Below are 20140 nucleotides of genomic sequence, written 5' to 3'. Positions count from 1 at the left end.
CCTCCAGACTTTTTTTTTTTTTTTTTTACTTATTGTACCTGCTTTGATTAAAAGTGTAGATTTTCACACGACAATGATTGTACTTCTGTAGTATTTTTTTTGTATCTTCATCCGTGTTAAAAGAGTTCATTAGAACAAGAGGAACATCTGTATTGTAGGTTTTGTTCAAATGCTAGGGAGGAAAATAACAATCAGATTACCCAGACCTACTTTTCTTTCACTTAAAATTATAAAACTGGTAATAGTTCATCACAAAGTATCCAAAACCATCACCTGTAGCCAAATATAAATATTTAGCATAAGCCAGACACTGTTAAGCAGTTTACCATGTACTTAGTCATTAAATCACAACCCTATGAGACAGAAACTATTGTCTGCATATACAGATGGCTAAACTAAGGCCCAGAGCGGCGGCAGGTCAACAGCAGAGCCAAGAACCCCCCCACCCGCCAGCCCCCCGGCCTCCACACACAGTCTGACTCTGGAGCGCCCGCCAGGGCCTTGTGGCCTTCCTGGACAGGCAGATGCTGACTAAGCATTTACCCTGTGCCCAGAGCACAGTGGGGATGAAAGTACAGATGTTACAAAGACCTGATTTCCTAGTCTCGGGATTAATGCCAAGAACTGTGAAGAAAACAGGTTCTCAGAAGTCAGACAATCCTGTGTTTACACAGGGAATCTTGGGCAAGTAAATCAACCTCTCGCTGTGCCTTGATTTCCTCACCTGTAAAATGGGGATGACAGTAAAAGAGTACTTATCTTACAGAGTTGTTGAAAGGAACAAATGACTCAGTTCATGAAAAAAGCTCAGAATAATACTCAGTGTGCAGTGCATGCTAGATAAATGTCAGTCGCTGCTGCTGCTGCTAGTGTTACTGGTGTGGTTAGCCAGCACCGTACTGGACACTAGAAATAAAGAGATGAACAAGACTGGCCCTGGCGAACTTGTGGTCCACGACTAATGACTATCCCTAAGAGAGCAATCAAGGACGGTTCTTAGCATCCGTGGCCGCCAACCAGATACGGAAATTCTCCGCCCCCCTCCCAGAAGGAGTTAATAAAGCCAGATCACCCCAGCTATGATGAAGGCTGCGCCACTAGAAAGAAAGGCAGGAGAGGAGAGGGAGATCAAAGGAGAATCCAAAAAGATCCAGAGATTTCAACAACCACAAATGCTATTTAAAGATCAAAAGCTTTTATTGTACTCACCTTAAAGATCTGCCCTTGGGAACACCAAACCTTTTTATATACTAATAAAGAAACTAAGGATAGCAAGCTTCTTGACTAGCTCAAATCCACATCTGTTATTTTATACGGTAATATTTCTAATGACCTAAAACTGATTTTAGTGGTTCATGGAAAAGGCTGAATGTCACTCACTTCAATTTGCTGAACGGTCAGATCCAAAAAAGTATTCTCATTCCTCACACCGATCAGACTTTTGGGGCCTTTGCAGCCCATGCTGGTTCCCAAACCACCGTTGAGTTTCACCACCACCAGCTTGTTCAGCACAGAAGATATATTATCAGGTAAGCCCCTGGCCTTTATCTTTTCATAGGGTTGAATCTGAAATTAAAAAAAAAAAAAAAAAAGTTACACAATTCAAATAGCTTTATGAGAGAATTAAAATCCAATCAATCTCAATTATTTTCGTGTGTCCTTAAAGAGCTTTGCTTTTCTCCATGGGAAGTTTTAACTGCATTTCCTTTAGTGTCACAAGTCCTTCCGATACAAAATCAAGTACTTACTTACTGGCAACTTTTCTAGCACAAAGTAGTTTAGTGGTTCACTTCCATTACAATGGAGGAAAAATTACAGTCTGGCTGGTGATAACATCTAAGTTACTTGGACTACCTTTAAAAACTTAGAATTCCCAAGTTGTACCAATATAGTAAATGGGGTATTACAAAACTCATCAAATATGTAAATATTTCTGGTGTAGTACAGATCTACTTCAGTTCTGGTGAAGTACATATATGATCATAAATTATTCCTTCTCCCAAAGGAGGCAAAACACAAAATCAAATGTTCTTTGCCTTTCTCTTCCATTCACCAGCAAGTCTGCCCTTCAGAGGAAGAAGGCGGCATGGGGTTGTGGTCATACTTCTAGGTATGTAACAAGGATAGAATTCCTTATGAATCTGTCAGGCATCACTGAATGGAAGATCATACTGGAAAATTGTGTTCTCAATACTCTACTAAATACCCTGCTGGGGTAGGAAAGGCAAGACCTGGGTTGGAGAGAACCCCCTCTTCCCTGCACCCTTGTCTATTTCTGGGAGCACAGAGCATTACTCTGCAACTTCTTCCTCCTAGAACAGGAACAGCCACATAGTGGGAGCCCAAATTCTTTTGTTCAGAGCAGAAGCACAAGCAAGTCTAAAGATCTTATAGCAAGAATGAAAGCTTCTGAAAAGATCACAGTATATTCTCTAACCTTCTATGGGACTTTTTTTTTTTGCATTATCCTTCTTTAATGCAATACATCATCAAATGTACCCTTCATCACAATGTACGACATCCATATAGTCAATACTCACCATGAGGTTTTTTTTTTTTTTTTTTTTTTCTACCTGTAGGGGCTGTGTGGATGGGTGGTGGATGAAGTCTGTAATTAGGAAAGGAGTTGATGGGCTCACAATCCAACGATTAGGTTGTGGAGGCAAAAATCCCTTTATAATTGGTCAAACACACATACATGTCGTATGTATGTCTACTGCTGCCCACACAGTTTTTGCTCTAAGCAGTTCTTTCCACACAAACTAGTCTGAGACTCATTTCCTCTACCCTGCAAGACACTCTGTTAATTGCTAACTGCAAATGAATGCACTTTCTGCTTTGTGTAAATGCTGAGAAATAAACACTCTTCTCTAAGACTCTCCACTGACTACCACCCCTAGTTATCACTCACTCTGAATTATTTCCTAATATGGTAGGATTGCCAATCTTCCTGGTAAGTGCCACTAAGCAGTCTTCAGGAGTCATTCAAGCTTGAAAGGGCTGGTGACAGACTTGTGGGCACCATGGCCATCACTGCCTGCTGCGTAAATACTGGGATGCTAACCACCAAGGGAAAAAGGGGGGAGGGCAGGAAAGAACAAAGATTATACTAGTTGCTTCCCTGGCAGCACTTGGTCCAGGTGAGGACAATACATGGATGATAACAACTTGGATACCCAGCACACAAAGTGCCCGTGGCCCAGCTGGCATTCCTTGAAGGATGTTTTGACTCCATTGCCATGAACACTGTTTCTTCAGCATGTCAAAGAAACTAGTAATATTGTTTGGGAGAAAAAGTCCCAATTTAAATGTTACACTACTAGAAAAGTAAGAGGAGATAACAGAGCTGGAGCTTGTCACCCTAATATAACATGGCAGCTTATAATCCTTTCATCAGCAGAGCTGTTGAAATCAACCAGTCACTAAAAGGAATGCCACTGTGATATAATGGCTTCAAACAGCCTATTATTAGATTGGGAGAATTTCTCGGGCACATTACATTTACTCAAAAGTGTTAGCAAATGGAACCGAGCCAATTATCTTCCAATTATCTTTTAAAAGCCAAGAATTTCTATTTAGCAGTTACTTTTGACTTCCAAAAAAGAATCTGATATTTACAGAGGGCTCAAGGTGTGGAAATCAATTTAACTGAAACTCCTGAGGTTCATGCATTCGTTGTAGGTAAAATTATTAATTTAGAAATATTTTTACGTATTTAATGCTTCCTTTAATATACCTTTAAAAAAACAAAGAATTTTTCTTCTACATATGGTGAGACAGGCCTACATTTTCCAATTTCACCTTAAAGATTTTCATTATGAAACATCACACATATAAGTTTATAAAATATATACAGTTGAAAGAATAACCTAAATAAAAGAATACTGCTGTAACTTAGAAGCCTCCTTGAGTCGATCCCTGGCTACATTCCTCTTCCACCCCTAGTGGTAACCACCACCTTGACTCTTACTGTCTAGTTTTACCCCCTATGTATGTACCCATAATGATAATATTTTACTTAATTTTGTCTCTAAACTTTGGCTTCTTTAATTCAATGTTTTACCTAAGAATAATTCACATTAGTGCATGAAGCTATAATACATTCACTTTTCACTGCCATCTAGTATTCAATTTATATACCATTAAAAGAAACAAAACTGTCATTATTCACAGATGGTTTTATATATAGAAAGTCCAAAGACCCTACACATTATTAGAATAATGGGAGCATAGCAACACTTAAGATACATGGTCAATATTTTAAAAACCAAACAACTACTTTTAGAATCCCTGGGCTCTGCTGGTGGGAATGTAAAATGATGTGCAATTAAAGAAAGTATAGGGGACCCTTGGGTGGCTCAGCAGTTTGGCACCTGTCTTTGGCCCAGAGCGTGATCCTGGAGTCCTGGGATCAAGTCCCACATCAGGCTCCCTGCATGGAGCCTGCTTCTCCCTCTGCCTGTGTCTCTGCCTCTCTTTCTCTCTCTGATATACATAAATAAAATCTTTAAAAAATAAAAAATAAAAATAAAAAAAATAAAGTACAGTGATTCCTAGAAAAGTTTTAAATAGAATACCATAGGATCTACCAAGTTCACCTCTGGATACATACCTCAAAGAACTGAAAGCAAGTTCTCAAAGAGATATTTGTTTACTCACCTTCATAGCAGCATTTATTCACAATAGCCAAAAAGTGAAGCAACTCAAACATCCATCAACAGATGAATGGATAAAACAAAATGTGGCATTCAATAGAAAATTATTCAGCCTTAAAAAGGGGAAGAAATTCTGACATATACTACAACATGAACGAACCTTGAGAATATTGTTACAGTAAAATAAATCAGTCTTAAAAAATGCAAATACTTGTATGATTCAACTTATAATTGGTACCTAGAACAGTCAGACCCTACAGATAGAGAGTAGAGGGTAATTACCAAGGATTGGGGCAGGGAGGCATGGTGAATTGTTTAATGGGAACAGTTTTCATTGTGTAAAACCAAAGAGTTCTGTGAATGTACTTAACACGAACGAATTGTATGCTTAGAAACGTTTAAAGATGGTTTAAAAAGATGAGACATTTCTACAAATATAAAGAATTAGAAACAATTGTTTAAAAAGTTACCTTTTACTACACTGTCAAAAATAACAAATTTCTAGGAACAAATCTAAAAAAAGATATGCAAGCATTCTACACTGAATACTTTATAAAATGTTTTTGAGAAAAATTGAAAGACAAAAAAATTTAGGGATGTATCTATCATGTTTATAAACTAGAAGACTTACTAATGTAAAGATGTCATTTCTTCCCAAACTGATCAATGCAATCCTAATCAAAATCTTAACAGTTTGTGGAAGCTGACAAGTCAACCTAAAGTGTGTATGAAAAATGAAAGGGCAAAGAATAGAAAAGACATTCTCAAAACCACCAAGTTGGGAGAACCAGCTTTGTGACAGACACTATTTTTTTTTTTTAATTGTAGTAGCATAAAATTTGGCATCCTAACCATTTTTAAGTCTACAGTTCAAGTATTATGTGTATTCATATTGTTGGGCAGCCAATCTCCAGAATAATTTTCATTTTGCAACACTGGAACTATATTCTTTAAAAAACATGTCCCCATTCCCCCCTCCACCCAGCTCCCAGCAACCATGCTTCTAATCTTCTGCCTCTGAGTCTGACTACTCTCTAGCGACCTCATACAAGTGGAATTCTGCAGTGTCTGTTTGTGAATGACTTATTTCACTTTGCATAATGTCCTCAAGAATCAGTGTGCCTTTTAAAATGCAACTTATAAAAAAAAATAAAAATAAAAAATAAATAAATAAATAAAATGCAACTTATATGTTTGAGAATATTCCAAATTAATGCAGCTTTTCCAAGAAAAGGTCCATATTTAAAGTTTATTTGTATGTATGCAACATATCTGGGAAGAGGGGACCTGGTATGAAGGACTGGAATACTGGTTGACAAATCTATGACAAATTGAGTCTTATAAAAGTTATGTGTTCCATCTGCAGATATTAAAAGTGGAATAGGATACAAGTTCTGAAGTCTCAGTTTAGTAATCGGAAAACGGATTCTTTTTACTTGAATTTATCAAACAGTACATCCTAACTTTGAATTAAAAAGCTAAAGGATGAAAAGATTACTACAAGCAAAACCACAGGTCTAAAAGTATAAATTTAAGAAAATGCTGCTCTTCAGATACATGTGAAAACAATGCAGAACAGCAGGACTTGGGTTTCAGTCATAATTCAACAACTGTGTTCTAAATTTCCTAGTATCTCTAAGGGATAAGCAGCCTATCTTAATCATTTCAAGGGAAAACCTACGGAAATATAAATATAAAAAGATTTCTTCATAATTATGTAGTCAAAACATCAAGAGGATGGCACTTTTTTTCAGTCACTCACTAGACCTAGTGCTGTCCAACAGAACTTTCTGCAATTATGAAAATGTCTTATTTGTGCTGGCCACATGTGGCTGCTGAGTACTCGAAATGTGGCTAATGCAAACTAAGGAGCTAAACTTTTCATTTTGTTTAATATTACTGGAAATCAACACACATTGGCTAACGGCATGTGCAGTTCTGGATGGTCTATTAAAAAAAAAAAAAAATCAACCAAGGAATGAGAATTACGTTTTTCACTTTAATATAACTCTGCCAGGATTTTTTTGTTCAGTGTAATCTTTTTTTCACTTTATTAACACTGACATCACAAGACATTCGACTAAACACACAAAAAGATAAGCTAAACCCTAGTTTTCCTGGTCTTCAGTAATCAACATCCCATTTATACAACAATGCATAGTTGAGAGCTTTTTACTAAGATACAATGATGTTCAACTTCAGTCTCAGAATTTGACCAAATAATCTGTATTCAGCTTTAGCTTAACCCTCTCGAAGGCTGAATGCCAACCCTTCCCATATCTTATCATCTTAGCAACATCAGCAATTCAAACAAGGCATGCCATTAGGATTAATGTCAATATTTGGATAATCCGTTTCAACTTGAGGTAAACATTCTAGATGTAACTTGGGGTTAACGTCAAATTTCATGTACTGTGAATGTTGTTCCAGTCTAATATAAATGATTACTGTAAGAGTAAAAAATGCTACATTTTATAAGCTGTTTTTGTGTACAACAATGTCTACAAATATTCAGTTAAATTGGGAAACTGACAGTAAATATAAAAATTAAATATGTAGGATATCTTTAGGAAGAACAGAATTTCCTTTTTGAATCAACACATGTTTATACAGATTTACAGAGCAAAATCAAGTGAATAATGTAAACTGAATTATAACTTAATTCTAACCTTTAAAGAAATGCATGGTATACTAATAGGCATAGCGTTAAAGTGAGTTTTAGGACCCATGTTTAATTTTTAGCTATTTATTTCCCTTTCGATCATGAGTCTTTAAGAAAAAACACTAACAGGAATTTTCCACTTTCTGTGAAGATGAATTAAAAACCAAATGTCATCTTATGCCTAAAGTTTCACCAGGAGAAAAAAAAAACTCGAAAATCATATATATTCAAGATAAATCATCTTTCATCCACACACCATAAAGAATATGAAGTTCATGAAAAGTATTTACAGAAAAAGTCATTTTGTTCACAACAAACTTAAAAACATGCATTTTATTAGAATACTTTAAGAAGATAATTCTTTAATGACTGAATATTTTGAGGCTAAATAAATTTTTTCTTGTATCCCAAAACCTCTCTAGGATAGTGATAGAAGTGTCAGGCCTCACAGTGATTTTAATACTAAGCCATTTTATTTTCAGACAAAGATGTATCAACTATACTTTTAATTCAAATCTCCCCAAGCTTGGTATCTTAAAAACTTGAGTTTAAATTTTAAATGTAATTCTGAATTACTTTTCAAAGATTTCGTATGAAATAAAATGAGCTGATTCCTACATTACATCGAGTTCCAAAATCGAGTTAATAAAGACTTTTGGGCACAAGCCCAGGCAACTCACAAGTAGAAAGACTTGTTTACCATCCAGTTAAGTGGCCAGAATTCTCTGTGAAGTGCCACATTTAGAACCCTCCACCCCACGATGAGTGGGCAAGGAGTCACGGTACCTCTATAAATGTCAAGGAACCATGGTTCTTCGTGAGGTGCTTTCAGTAACACCCCTCGTCTTGCTCTATCTCATCTTTAAAGCAGCTAATTAAAAACAGGCTTCACGGAGGAACTTGACTGTTAAGAGGATGGAGCAGAACTATGAAGGGAAAAGGAAGAAGAGTCACAAGGTCTGAAGTAACAGTTGTGACGAGGGAAGAGATGTCCAGAATGGTTAGCTTAAGTGTTACTGCTGGAAACCTTCATTGGACTTTTTTCACTTATGTTTCGTGATTTATATCCACCCCACCCTCACAGAAACAAACACATACACATGTGCAAAGAAAGGTACAACCATTAGATTCCAAGAAGCCAGGACACTTTCTATCTAAAGTTTATTACAGGTTAAATTAGGCAGTAAGCAGAGCTCTCCATCACATAAATCACCTTTATGCCAACACAAGTTCTTTCTGTTGGTGGTGCTGTCCACACCCTCACCAGGGACCTCAGCAAGCAATCCCACAGAGCTCTGTTTAGTTCCACAAACCAAGGGGATCTGTGTTAGAAAGTTGCTTGGCAACAGCTGAAGTTACATCGGATACACCTAAGTCACAGAGACATTTTTAGACCAGCCCCTCACTTTCCTCTTCTCGGCTGCCCCAGGAGAATGCACAAAGACATCTACTCATGCAAAGATGGATGCTGTTTGGAGACAACAGAGAGTACCACGCACTGCCAGACACGGCCTCGATGTTACTCTGACTTGAGCACTTTAATCAATCAAGAGAGCGATTTTTATGCTCTCAATCCTGCTCCTCTCATTTCTCTTTCTCCCAGACATGAAGAGAGTTCAGAGTTGTAAGAAGACCTCTACTGCAACTAAATACACAGTAGGGCAACCACCACAGGTGAGGTGGAGCAAACCCCATAAGGCTCCTTGCAAGACATACACAGAAGGCTGGGCCACTCATGCTCCCTCCTCCTGGGAGAAAAGAATTGGTCAAATACCTAATCTCCTCTGGGCAGTGAACAAAAGAAAGTAGTTGGCAATGTACTGAAGAGCGTGACTTAAACGAAATTCTTCCCTATAGGATGTCAATCTAGTTTTCTGCAGAAACTGAAATATTTTTTAAAGATCTTTTAAAAACAGTCTACCATGATCTGATCCTTGCCAAGTCTGTTCACAACTTAGTTTCCAGTTAGAAGAAAAGCTGAATTCATCACACAGTCATGGACACACTGTTCCCATTACCAATAGTATAACCCAGTTCTTGGTAGCATATTTGTGCTATTCCTGGAGGCAGTGCCAAATATCCAAAACAAGCTAACAGTACCTGCCCTGTTATGGTTCACAAGGGTATGATTATTACACTCTGAAAGATCTTTTTTTTTTTTCAACAAAAGTAAATTTGCCTGAAAGAAAATGAACCATGTAAATAGTAAAGCAAGTTTGGAATGATGCTCCATATGTACAGGAAATAGTCTAAGAACATAAGCTTATTCACAAACCCTTCCTGCATGGTGTCTGTGTGCCAAGTAAAGTGCTAAGGCACTTTCACATATTGTCTCTTCGTTTCACATTTCTAAAGATAATGACTAAGATCTGGGTCATCTGAAAGCTCCCACACATTAATGACATAGCTAAACCACAGGGTTTTTTTTTTCCACTAAGGAAAAACGGACACATCGTGTACATTATCACATGGTCCACCAGCAAACTCACCAACAGCCCCGCAGCCACCAAGAGGAGTTCAAACCCTATTTCATAGGGCGAATAAAAACCAGCATAGATGGGAACAACCTCAACTTCCTGCCACCAGATGCTCAGAACCTGCACCCCCATCTTTGCTTCTTCCCTCCTCGCTTCTGATTACAAGAGGCTGTCTTCCACCCTAAGGCAAGCTCTCTGCCAGGGCCCATCTCAAGAATCTATGTTGACCATCAGCCGGTCTCTGGCAGCTTCTCCCTCTCTATTCCTTTCCATTAACATAAACATATTCAACACCTGCCATCTAAAAACCAAGAAAGAAAACAACAGTGCATTTACTCGCTCATGCTTTTCTACACCGACATCCCTTTCTTCTCCCTCTTCTTAGAGGCAGGACTTCCTGGAAAAGGTGCTGCACTCACCTGTTTCCTTACCTGTCACTCACTCACCCACTGCAATCTGGTCTTTTCCATGGTTCAGTGAACTGCTCTTAACAAGGTCATCCACATCCTCTTAATTGTGAAATCCGATCAGTGACATCAATTCTCTTGTGCACTAAGTGGCATCTGATGTAACTGCCCACCCCTTCTACCTTGAAATGCTCTCTTCTTGACTCCTGAAACACTACATTCTATTTTCCTCCTCTTTCTGCCTTTTTCAAACCCATTCTAGGTGGATCTCCTTTCCCCAGGCAATCTGCTCCAATCCCATGGCTTCATTCATTCACTGCTGTCTCTATGGCACCAAGACAAACTCAGCTGCTAAACCAGACTGTTCACATCCGATCAACGACCAAGACCTGTGAGCCTCTTGAAACTGTCCCTGCTTCCAGTCAGCATCCCACTCACCTCTCAACTGTGTCACTGCAGTGGTGGGCTTTATGATCTCCAATCCTCCTTCACCTTGCAGGTGGCAATCTTTTAGAAAAGAACATTTGAACATGTTTCTCTCCTAATTACAGCATTCACAAAATATGACATGGCATGGCAGAGATTATTAGCTGCCTACTCCAACATCACTTTTCCCCTTCCACTTTAGAAGCTTGATTTTCAGCTGGGCACACCACCATCCCAAATAAAAGATCGCATTTCCCAATCTTCCTTGCAACTATTTGTGCCAAAGTTGTGATTAAGTGGAAGTGAAAGATTTCCAGGAAGTTTCTAAGAAAGTGCAGGGGCCGTGCCCTTCTTCCTCCTTCCTCCTGTTTGGAACGGAGACATGCTGACTAGAGTTCATTCAAGCAGCCATCTGGGACCATGAGGAGATATGCTAAAGATGGGAAGAGTGGCAAGACTGGGAAGCCCAGGTTCCTGATGAGCACCATGCTGCCATACTAGCTCTGAATTGCCTCTCTCTAGATTTCTTATTCTGAGTTTCACTATTAAATGTAGCTGAATCTAATTCTAACTGGAAGACATGGTTTGTGAGATGCTTGATGATGTGGACCTCTGTGCCTTGCACTTTTCCCTCTCCTGTTCTCCCTGACACGCTGTGCTCCAGGAACATGGAGCAGTGAGTTGACATGCTGTATCTCTTATTTGTAGGCCTCTGCATTTCCCCCTCCTCATGCAACTTCACTTCACTAATCGCCTTTCCTTTATCCTCCACATCTCAGTTCAGACCAGCAATTCTCAGGCCTTATGAGCTATCAGGCATGGATTCTCAGACAAGTGCAAATACCACCCCCTCCCGCCCACTAAAAAACAAAACTTTTTGTATATAATTTACCTTACTCCTGTGGAATTTCATTTGCCCAGTATAAAAATAATCCTTATAGATGCTGTATTTCACGATGAAAGTTTAACACAAATAAAGCAAAAATAAACTTTAACTCTCTCCAAACTGAACTTCAACGAGAAGGCTTCTGTTTGGCTTGAATAAAAAGCTGACACTGTGATAAGGTATGAGAAGATTACATGGATCCATCTTTAATTGCCATTCTATTCTGACATTTCTTTTTTATGATCACAAGTACTGAAAACCTCAGCTCTCTACAAGGCAACTTCTCACAGCTTGCTCTGTCAGTTGAATGTAGGCTTGTAATAGAAACACCTAAATTCTCCAAGAATCTGAGAACTCGGTGGCTCATGATATTTCCTTTGTCTTCAAAAGTCAATAAGGTCCTCTTTGGTGAAGTCTGCATCACTCATGCAGGATCACAGCATCTTCAATACAAAGCTCACAGAGGCAGAAGAGTTACAGTGGTATGTGGTGCTCACTCTCCTCGGCAGCAGTACGACTAGAAGTGCTGGCTGGCATCACAGATGCTATCTGTGCACCAAGACTTCTCTTCCAACACAAATTTTGCTTGGCTTCTTGAGAATTTTATCATTTTAAAAACATTTTCAGAAAGAATTCATAGTAATTCTCTCAGGGCACCAGCAGGACACATAATGGATGAAAACCAGTTGTTGGCTGAACTGAGAAATGTCTGAAATTGCAAGGACATGATGGAGCTGCTGTTTCCTCCATGACCTGATTCAAATCATTATAATGAACTATAACAATTCCAGCATGAATGGTACCATCTGATAAAGACTACTGCAGAACTGAATGAGGCAGTACAGTACACAGTGGCTGAGAGCACAAGCTTTAATGCCAGGCTGCTTGGGTCTGAATCTTAGACTCGACTGTTTATTATGGCCAGTAATTTAGCTGCTCTAAGCCTTTTTCATCTTCATTGATTTTTTATGAGGATAAATGAGATAATGCATGTGAAGTGCCAAGCAAAATGTATAGCCCACAGTAAGAGCACCAACGTTGGCTAGAATTATCAATGCACCACTGACTCAGACACTCTCTACTCCCACTCCATGTATTAACATTTCTGAGATGAGGATGTAGCATATACTCAATGGGATCTTAAAACCAATTGGTTGCCCTATTTTTCTTTCTTAGCGGTACCCAAAAGGTGCACCTTATACCCAATGGCACAAATTTGATAAAATATGGTGCTGAATTTCTCTCTCTGCTCCAAATCACAAACCAGCTTAATGATCTCCCAGGTACGGGCTTTACCCAAAGTCTCTCTCTCCAGTTATGTTTAAGCCCGAGTCTTTACGACAGGGTTCAAAAACTTTAGTCTTTGGGGGCAGCCCAGGTGGCTCAACGGTTTAGTGCTGCCTTCAGCCCAGGGCCTGATCCTGGAAACCCAGGATCGAGTCCCACATCAAGCTCCCTGCATGGAGCCTGCTTCTTTCTCTGTCTGTGTCTCCACCTCTCTCTCTTTCTCTCATGAATAAATAAAATCTTAAAAAAAAAAAAAAAAAAAAAACACTATAGTCTTTGGAACAATCGAGTCTGCCACCTGTCTCATAAATTGCTATTGGAACACAGCCACTCTCATTAGTTTACATTTCTATGGCTGCTTTCGTGCTACTGTTGCTGAGCTGAGTAACCATGACAGAGAATGCATGCCAACAAAGTCTAAAATATTTACTATTGAGTCTTTTACAGAAAGGGCCTGCCAAACCCCAGTTTAAAACAATCTTCTGAGGTGAGAAAAATACAAGTTTTGATAATATTTCTGCCTTTTAAAACTTTGCTTCTTCTAAAATGGCTCCATACTACCCGACACCTTCTCAGGTTGGCCGTAGAGGTATGATCTCCTTTAGGCTACACTGGCTCTGTGCTTCCACTGGCAAGAACACTATCGTATAACAATCACCCAGGTTTTTTATCTCCTATTTGTCCAGCAAAGCAAAAGCAAGGACATGTCATTGGTAGCAGAACTCAGGCAATTTTCAAAACAACAGAAAGAAAACCTAAGATTAAAAATGTCTCTTACCACTTATATAAAGTTAGAGTAGTTAAATTTATAGAGACAGAAAAAATGGTGGTTGGCACAAGTTGGGCAGGGCGGGGAGGAGAATGGGTGGTACTGTTTAATGGGTACAGAATTTCAATTTTTCAGGATGAAAAAGTTGTGGAGATTGGTTGCACAACCATATGAATATATTTACTACCACTAATGCATACACTTAGAAATGATCAAGATAAAAAAAGATTAAAAAAAATAATCAAGATAAATGGTACATTTTATGTGTATTTCATAACTAAAAGCATTAAGAAACTTTTAAGTGCTTTTTGTGGGTGTTATGTGTGTGGGCACACATGTATACCCCATCAAGGTGTCTAAGGACCACAGAGCAAAAATATCACTTCCTTTAGAAGCCTTTTATGGCCCTCATACCCCCAGGAGTGGATCGGACACAACTCCTAATTTCAAGTACTACCAGCTTCTGTTAATAGCAATTATTACACTGTCTCCATATTGTCTCCTCACACTCCCTATGTGTTCCACGACTGTAAACTCCACAAGGAAAGGAAATGCCGGGTGATGCCCCCCTGCACCGTATTTGTCACCTTCACCTGTCAGGCTTCTTGGTGGCACTCACATATCTGTGAGTAAGTGAGTAAATGAATGGAACAAATAGAGATTAATATTAATAAGTGAAATCTGTTCTTGGAATTTTTTTCTTTTTAATGCTAAGTTTAAATCAAAAGTGGTTTAACCACTAAATAGAAACCAGATTACAAACCCCCATTATTTTAATTCAAGGAAGAAGTACTGGATCAGCATACATCATATATAATTTTGATAAAGAAAACATAAATCTAAGACTTTGCATAAATAATGTTTATAGGCCATATTTATAATTATAAAACAATCTTTCTGTGATAAGTAAGCAAATAAAACAATCACATAATAAACAGCCTGGAAAAGTACATTTCCTAAGAAAATTATTTTGTCTTCTTCTGCTTATAAATTATAAAAACACAAGGAAAACTATCAAATCAAGCTAGCTATAAATAATGTCCTACATCTTTGGGGTTTTTCAAAATTATTTTTAATTATTCTAAAGTAAATAAAACTGTGGACAGGAAAACAGGACAATTTTTCCAATTGTAGAGGGAATAAGCTGAATCCTCATGTCCAAAGGCAAAAATTTTAAGAGGGGATAAGCAAACACATCCTTTCAAAGACCAAGTCAGGAATCTTGGCACCAGCATTGTTCTCTAAAACAGTTACTCTCATCAGCATCAAGCCTGTAACTTATGCTCAGTATCCTTCAACACAATCTGCTACATCAGGGACTAATGTTAGCCCTAGTAAAAATCTCAGCAAGAACTATTACCAGGAGACAATCATAATAGTCACTTATTTTCACCCTAAGTCTCATGTTGCCCAAACTTAAATACCATGCCTTTTTGTTATATAAAGATAAGAATCATAGGAATTACTATAAGGAAAAGGATAGTTCTATATTAAATATTTTAAGCAATAATACAAATAGCCAATGGAAAAATCCAACCTAATAATCAAAAAAATAAAACTTTAAAGATATTTTTCATCTTCACCAGCAAATATTCTTTACAGCAATAGTATTTCAATGTTTTAATAACTGCAGTGAAACTGGCAATAAAATAGGTATAGATCTTTACTCAATATTAATTAAGAGAGGCCTTTCCCATTTCCACCTACCCTATCTAAAATAGCATCTCTACTGCTTATTCTCTGTATCCTGTCTCATCTTTATTTTTCTTCATGTCACACATCACTATTGGAAATGACCTTATACATCCTGTATTGTCCACTCCACCACTAGATTGTAATCTAGAAATGAAATGAGGGTAGGGCTTTGTCGGTATGGTCCTCTACTATTTAACTGGCACTCAAAAAATTGCTGTTGAGCCAATAAATTAATAGAAGGGGGCAAACTGGTATACCCTTCTGAAAAGCAATTTGAAATATCTAACAAGAAACTTTAGAAAGTTCATATCCTCTGAAAAAATGCCAATTCTTGTTATTCTTCAAAATAAATCAGAGATGCAAAGATTTATGTATAAATATATTCATCACAGGATTTTAAAATTTAAGTTCAATTCATTAACATATCGTGTATTATTAGTTTCAGAGGTAGAGTTTAGTGATTCATCAGTGCACATAACAATGCCCAGTGCTCATCACATCACGAGCCTTCCTTAATGCCCATCACCCCTTTAGCCCATCACCCCACGGACCTCCCCTCTAGCAGGTGAAGAGTCTCTTATGGTTTGTCTCCCTCTCTGACATCATCTTATTGTTCCCTTCCTTCCCCCTATGCTCCTGTTTCTCAAATTCCACATATGAGTGAAGTCATATGTCTTTCTTTGATTGACTTATTTAGCTTAAAGCCTCTAGTTCCATCCATGTCATTGCAAACGGTAAGATTTCATTTTTTGATGGCTGAGTAATATTCCAGTGTGTGTGTGTGTGTGTGTGTGTGTGTGTGTGTGTATGTACACCACATCTTTATTCATTCACCTGTAGATGGACATCTGGGCTCTTTCCATAGTTTGGTTATTGTGGACACGGCTGCTATCAACACGGGGGGTGCAGGTGCCCCTTTGGATCACTGTGTTTGTATCCTTTGGGTAGATACTTACTAGTGACAATTGATGGGTCATAGGGTAAGCTCTATTTTTAACTTTTTGAGGAACCTCCACAGTTTTCCAGAGTGGCTGCACCAGCTTGCATTGTCACCAGCAGTGTAAGAGGGCTCCCCTTTCTTCACTTTCTCACCAACATTTGTTGTTGGAATTGTGATGCCGCCACCACCATAATGTGATACCAACTTACCTTTGGCTATTTTGGGTATTTTCTGGTTCCATAGAAATGTCAGAATTATTTTTTCCAACTCTGTGAAAAATATTGATGATATTTGATAAGGATTGTGCTGAATGTATACATTGCTCTGGGTAGCACAGACATTTTAACAATATTCTTCCAGTCCTCCAAACAGGCATGGGATGTTTTTCCATTTCTCTGTATCTTCTCTCAATTTCTTTTATAATTGTTCTATAGTTTTCAGAGTACAGATCCTTTCTTTCTTTGGTTAGGTTTATTTAGGTATCTTATGGTTTTGGGTGCAAACATAAATGGATCGATTAATTTTTCTTCTGTCTCATTGTTAGTGTCTAGAAGTGCAACTGATTTCTGTGCATTGATTTTATATCCTCTCACTTTACTGATTTCCTATATGTGTTCTAGCAATTTTTGGGAGGAGTCTTTTGGGTTTTCCACATCACATCATATATGAAGAGTCAGAGTTTGACTTCGTTGCCAATTCAGATGCCTTTTATTTCTTTCCGTTGTCTGATTGCTGAGGCTAGGACTTCTAGTACTATGTTAAACAACAGTGGTGAGAGTGGACATCCCTGTTCTGTTCCTGACCTTAGCAGGAAAGCTGAAAGCTTTTGAAAGTTGATAATGATATTTGCTGTGGGTTTTTTGTACATGGCTTTTATGATATTGAGATATGTTCCCTCTACCCCTACACTATGGAGACTTTTAATCAAGAAAGGATGTTGTATTTTGTCAAATGCATTTTCTGCATTTATTGAGAGGTTCATATGGTTTTTACCCTTTCTTTAATTAATGTGTTGTATCACACTGGTAGATTTGCAGATGTTGAACCACCCTTGCAGCCCAAGGATAAACCCCACTTGGGGATGGTGAACAATCCCCTTAATGTACTACTGGATCTTATTGGCTAGTATCTTGGTGAAAATTTTGCATCCATGTTTATCAGGTATATTGGTCTGTAATTCTTTTTCGTGAAGTCTTTGTCTGGTTTTGGATCAAAGTAATGCTGACCTTAAAACAGCCTCAGAAGAATAGGTATTAATTCTTTTTTTTTTTAAGATTTTGTTTATTTATGGTAGAGAGAGAGAGAGACAGAGAGAGAGACAGAGGCAGAGACACAGGAGGAGGGAGAAGCAGGCTCCACACTGGGAGCCCGATGTGGGACTCGATCCTGGGACCCCAGGATCGCGCCCTGGGCCAAAGGCAGGCACCAAACCGCTGAGCCACCCAGGGATCCCGCAGTAGTAATTCTTTAAATGTTTGGTAGAATTCCCCTGGAAGGCCATCTGTCCTGGACTCTTGTTTGTTGGGAGATTTTTGATGACTGATTCAATTTCTTTGTTGGTTATGGGTCTGTTCAATTTCCCATTTCTTCCTATTTCAGTTTTGTTAGTTTATATGTTTCTAGGAATGTACCCATTTCTTCCAGATTGCCTAATTTGTTGGCATATAGTTGCTCATAATATGTTCTTATAATTGTATTTCTTCAGTGTTGACTGTGATCTCTCTGATTTCATTTATGATTTTGTTTGAGTCCTTTCTCTTTTATTTTTGATAAGACTGGCTAGGGGTTTATCCATCTTATAAATTCTTTCAAAGAACCAGCTCCCAGGTTCATTAATCTGTTCTACTGTACTTGTTTTATTTCATTGACTTCTGCTCTGATCTTTATTAATCCTCTTCTCCTGCTAGGTTTAGGCTTTATTTGCTGTTCTTTCTCCAGCTCCTGTAGGTGAAGGGTTAAGTCATGTATTTGAGACTTTTCTTGTTTCTTGAGAAAGGCTTGTATTGCTATACACTTCCCTCTTAGGACCACCTTTGCTGCATCACAAAGGTTTTGAAGAGTTGCGTTCTCATTTTCCTTTGTTTCCATGAATTTTTTTCATTGTTAATTTCCTCGTTGACTTCATTTTTTAAGAGGATGCTCTTTAACCTCCATGTATTTGTGTTCCTTCTAAATTTTCTCTTGTGACTGAGTTCAAGTTTTAAAGCATTATGGTCTGAAATATAGAGGGAATAATCTCAATCTTTTGGTACCAGTTGAGACCCGATTTGTGACCCTCTATATAATCTATTCTGAAGAATGTTCCATGTGTATTCAAGGAGAATGTGTATTCTGTTGCTTTAGGATGAAATGCTTTGAATACATCTTTGAATACATTTTGGTCCATCTGGTCCAGTATGTCATTCAAAGCCCTTGTTTCCTTGTTGATCTTCTGCTTAGATAATCTGTCCATTGTGTGAGTGTGGTGTTAAAGTCCCCTACTATTATTGTATCATTATTGTGTTTCTTTAATTGTTATTAATTGATTTAATTGGCTCCTCCTGTCATGATCCAGGAGTATTTCTTTTTCTCAGCTTTAATCTCCATCATTTTGTCTTCTACTCTCTTCTGCCTCATTTATCCTAGCAGTAAGAGCCTCCATTTTTTATTGCGTCTCAGTAATTGGCTTTTTTATTTCAACCTGATTAGATTTTATTTCTCCAGTAAGGGATTATCTACTGTCTTCTATGCTTTTTTCAAGCCCAGCTAGTATCTTTATAATCCCTGTTTTGAATTCTAGTTCTGACATCTTACTTATATCCATATTGATTAAATCCCTGGAAGTACTGCCACTTGTTCTCTTTTAGGGTGAGTTCTTCTGTCTTGTCATGTCGTCAAGAAAAGACTAGATGAACAAGAGAGAAAATACAAAAACAGCAACACCACCAGAAAAATATACACTGAACAAATCAAAAGAGAACAGAAACTCCCTCTCCCACAAAAAAAAAAAAAAAAGAGAGAGAGAGAAAATAAAATCAAACAGAAGGTGAATAGAACAATAAACTAGATCTTGGTATATTTTGGTCTGTTTGTTAGAAGAAGCTAGATCCCAAAATAGGAAAGCAAGAAAAATTTATTTATATATATAAATTAAATATATATATATACATACACACACATACACACAAAGTTGAATACAATGAAAGGAAGCCAAAATTGAAAAAATATATATATAAAAACATAAATGTAAAAATGAAAATTAAAAGACTTAAGAAAATAATTGATAAAATAGCTGGAAAGGAAAAAATATTTTAAACTGAAAGATTAAAGAAGAAAAAACTACAAATGCTATATACTGTTTTCCCCAAAAAACTGGAGTTTGCAGTTCTTTATGATTGGTAAACTTGGTATTTGCCAGATGTTCCTGCTGGTCTTCTGGGGGAGAGGCCTGTTGTGCTGATTCTCAGGTGTCTAAGCCTGCGTGGAATTACATGGCCTTTGCCCCCTTACGCTATGGCTCAGTGTAAGGGGCTCTGGATAGCTCTATGTGTCTTTTGTTCCCTGAAGGCTTTCAGCACCAATTTGGAGGATGAAAATGGCAGTGCCCTGATCTCTACTCCCTGAGCTGAAAACATGTGTCCCCACTCTTCAGTGCACTCTCACAAAAAAGGAGTCAATTGCTCTTGTCTCCCTGGTTTCCTTCTGAGCTCTGTGTTCACCCAGCCTGTGACTGGGCATTTTTATCTGAGGCACTCGAACCCATTTCAAGTCTTTAAACTTTAGACTCCTAAGGTACTCACCCACACAGCTCCTCCTGGGGGTCTCCGTGCGGTTCAGTCACTTGCTGGGCCTCTGCTCAGAGAGCTGTCACGTGGCCATGCAGTGGCTTAAGGCTTATGGCAACACTGAACAGAATTTACTGTTTTCAGCCAGTTTCCCTGCTCCAATGGTTGATAA

General features: G+C 38.1%; 1 protein-coding gene across 4 annotated transcripts in view; it reads right to left on the bottom strand.

The window, feature by feature from the left end:
* The window catches only part of UGP2 (UDP-glucose pyrophosphorylase 2), a 71942-nt gene that overhangs the window by 8708 nt on the left and 43094 nt on the right, over positions 1-20140 (bottom strand). For all 4 annotated transcript variants that reach the window (XM_077915622.1, XM_077915621.1, XM_077915624.1 and 1 more), the window contains exons 4-5: positions 1381-1566; positions 39-172 (exon numbers count right to left, since the gene is read on the bottom strand). In XM_077915622.1, coding sequence (XP_077771748.1) covers positions 39-172; positions 1381-1566 — 320 coding nt within the window. The remainder of the gene's footprint in view (positions 1-38; positions 173-1380; positions 1567-20140) is intronic.

This window comes from Canis aureus, chromosome 11, assembly GCF_053574225.1.
Source record: "Canis aureus isolate CA01 chromosome 11, VMU_Caureus_v.1.0, whole genome shotgun sequence".
In the NCBI taxonomy this organism is placed as follows: Eukaryota; Metazoa; Chordata; class Mammalia; order Carnivora; family Canidae; genus Canis; species Canis aureus.
Note: the sequence above shows the minus strand (reverse complement) of the source record. Positions and strands in the feature narration are given on the sequence as shown.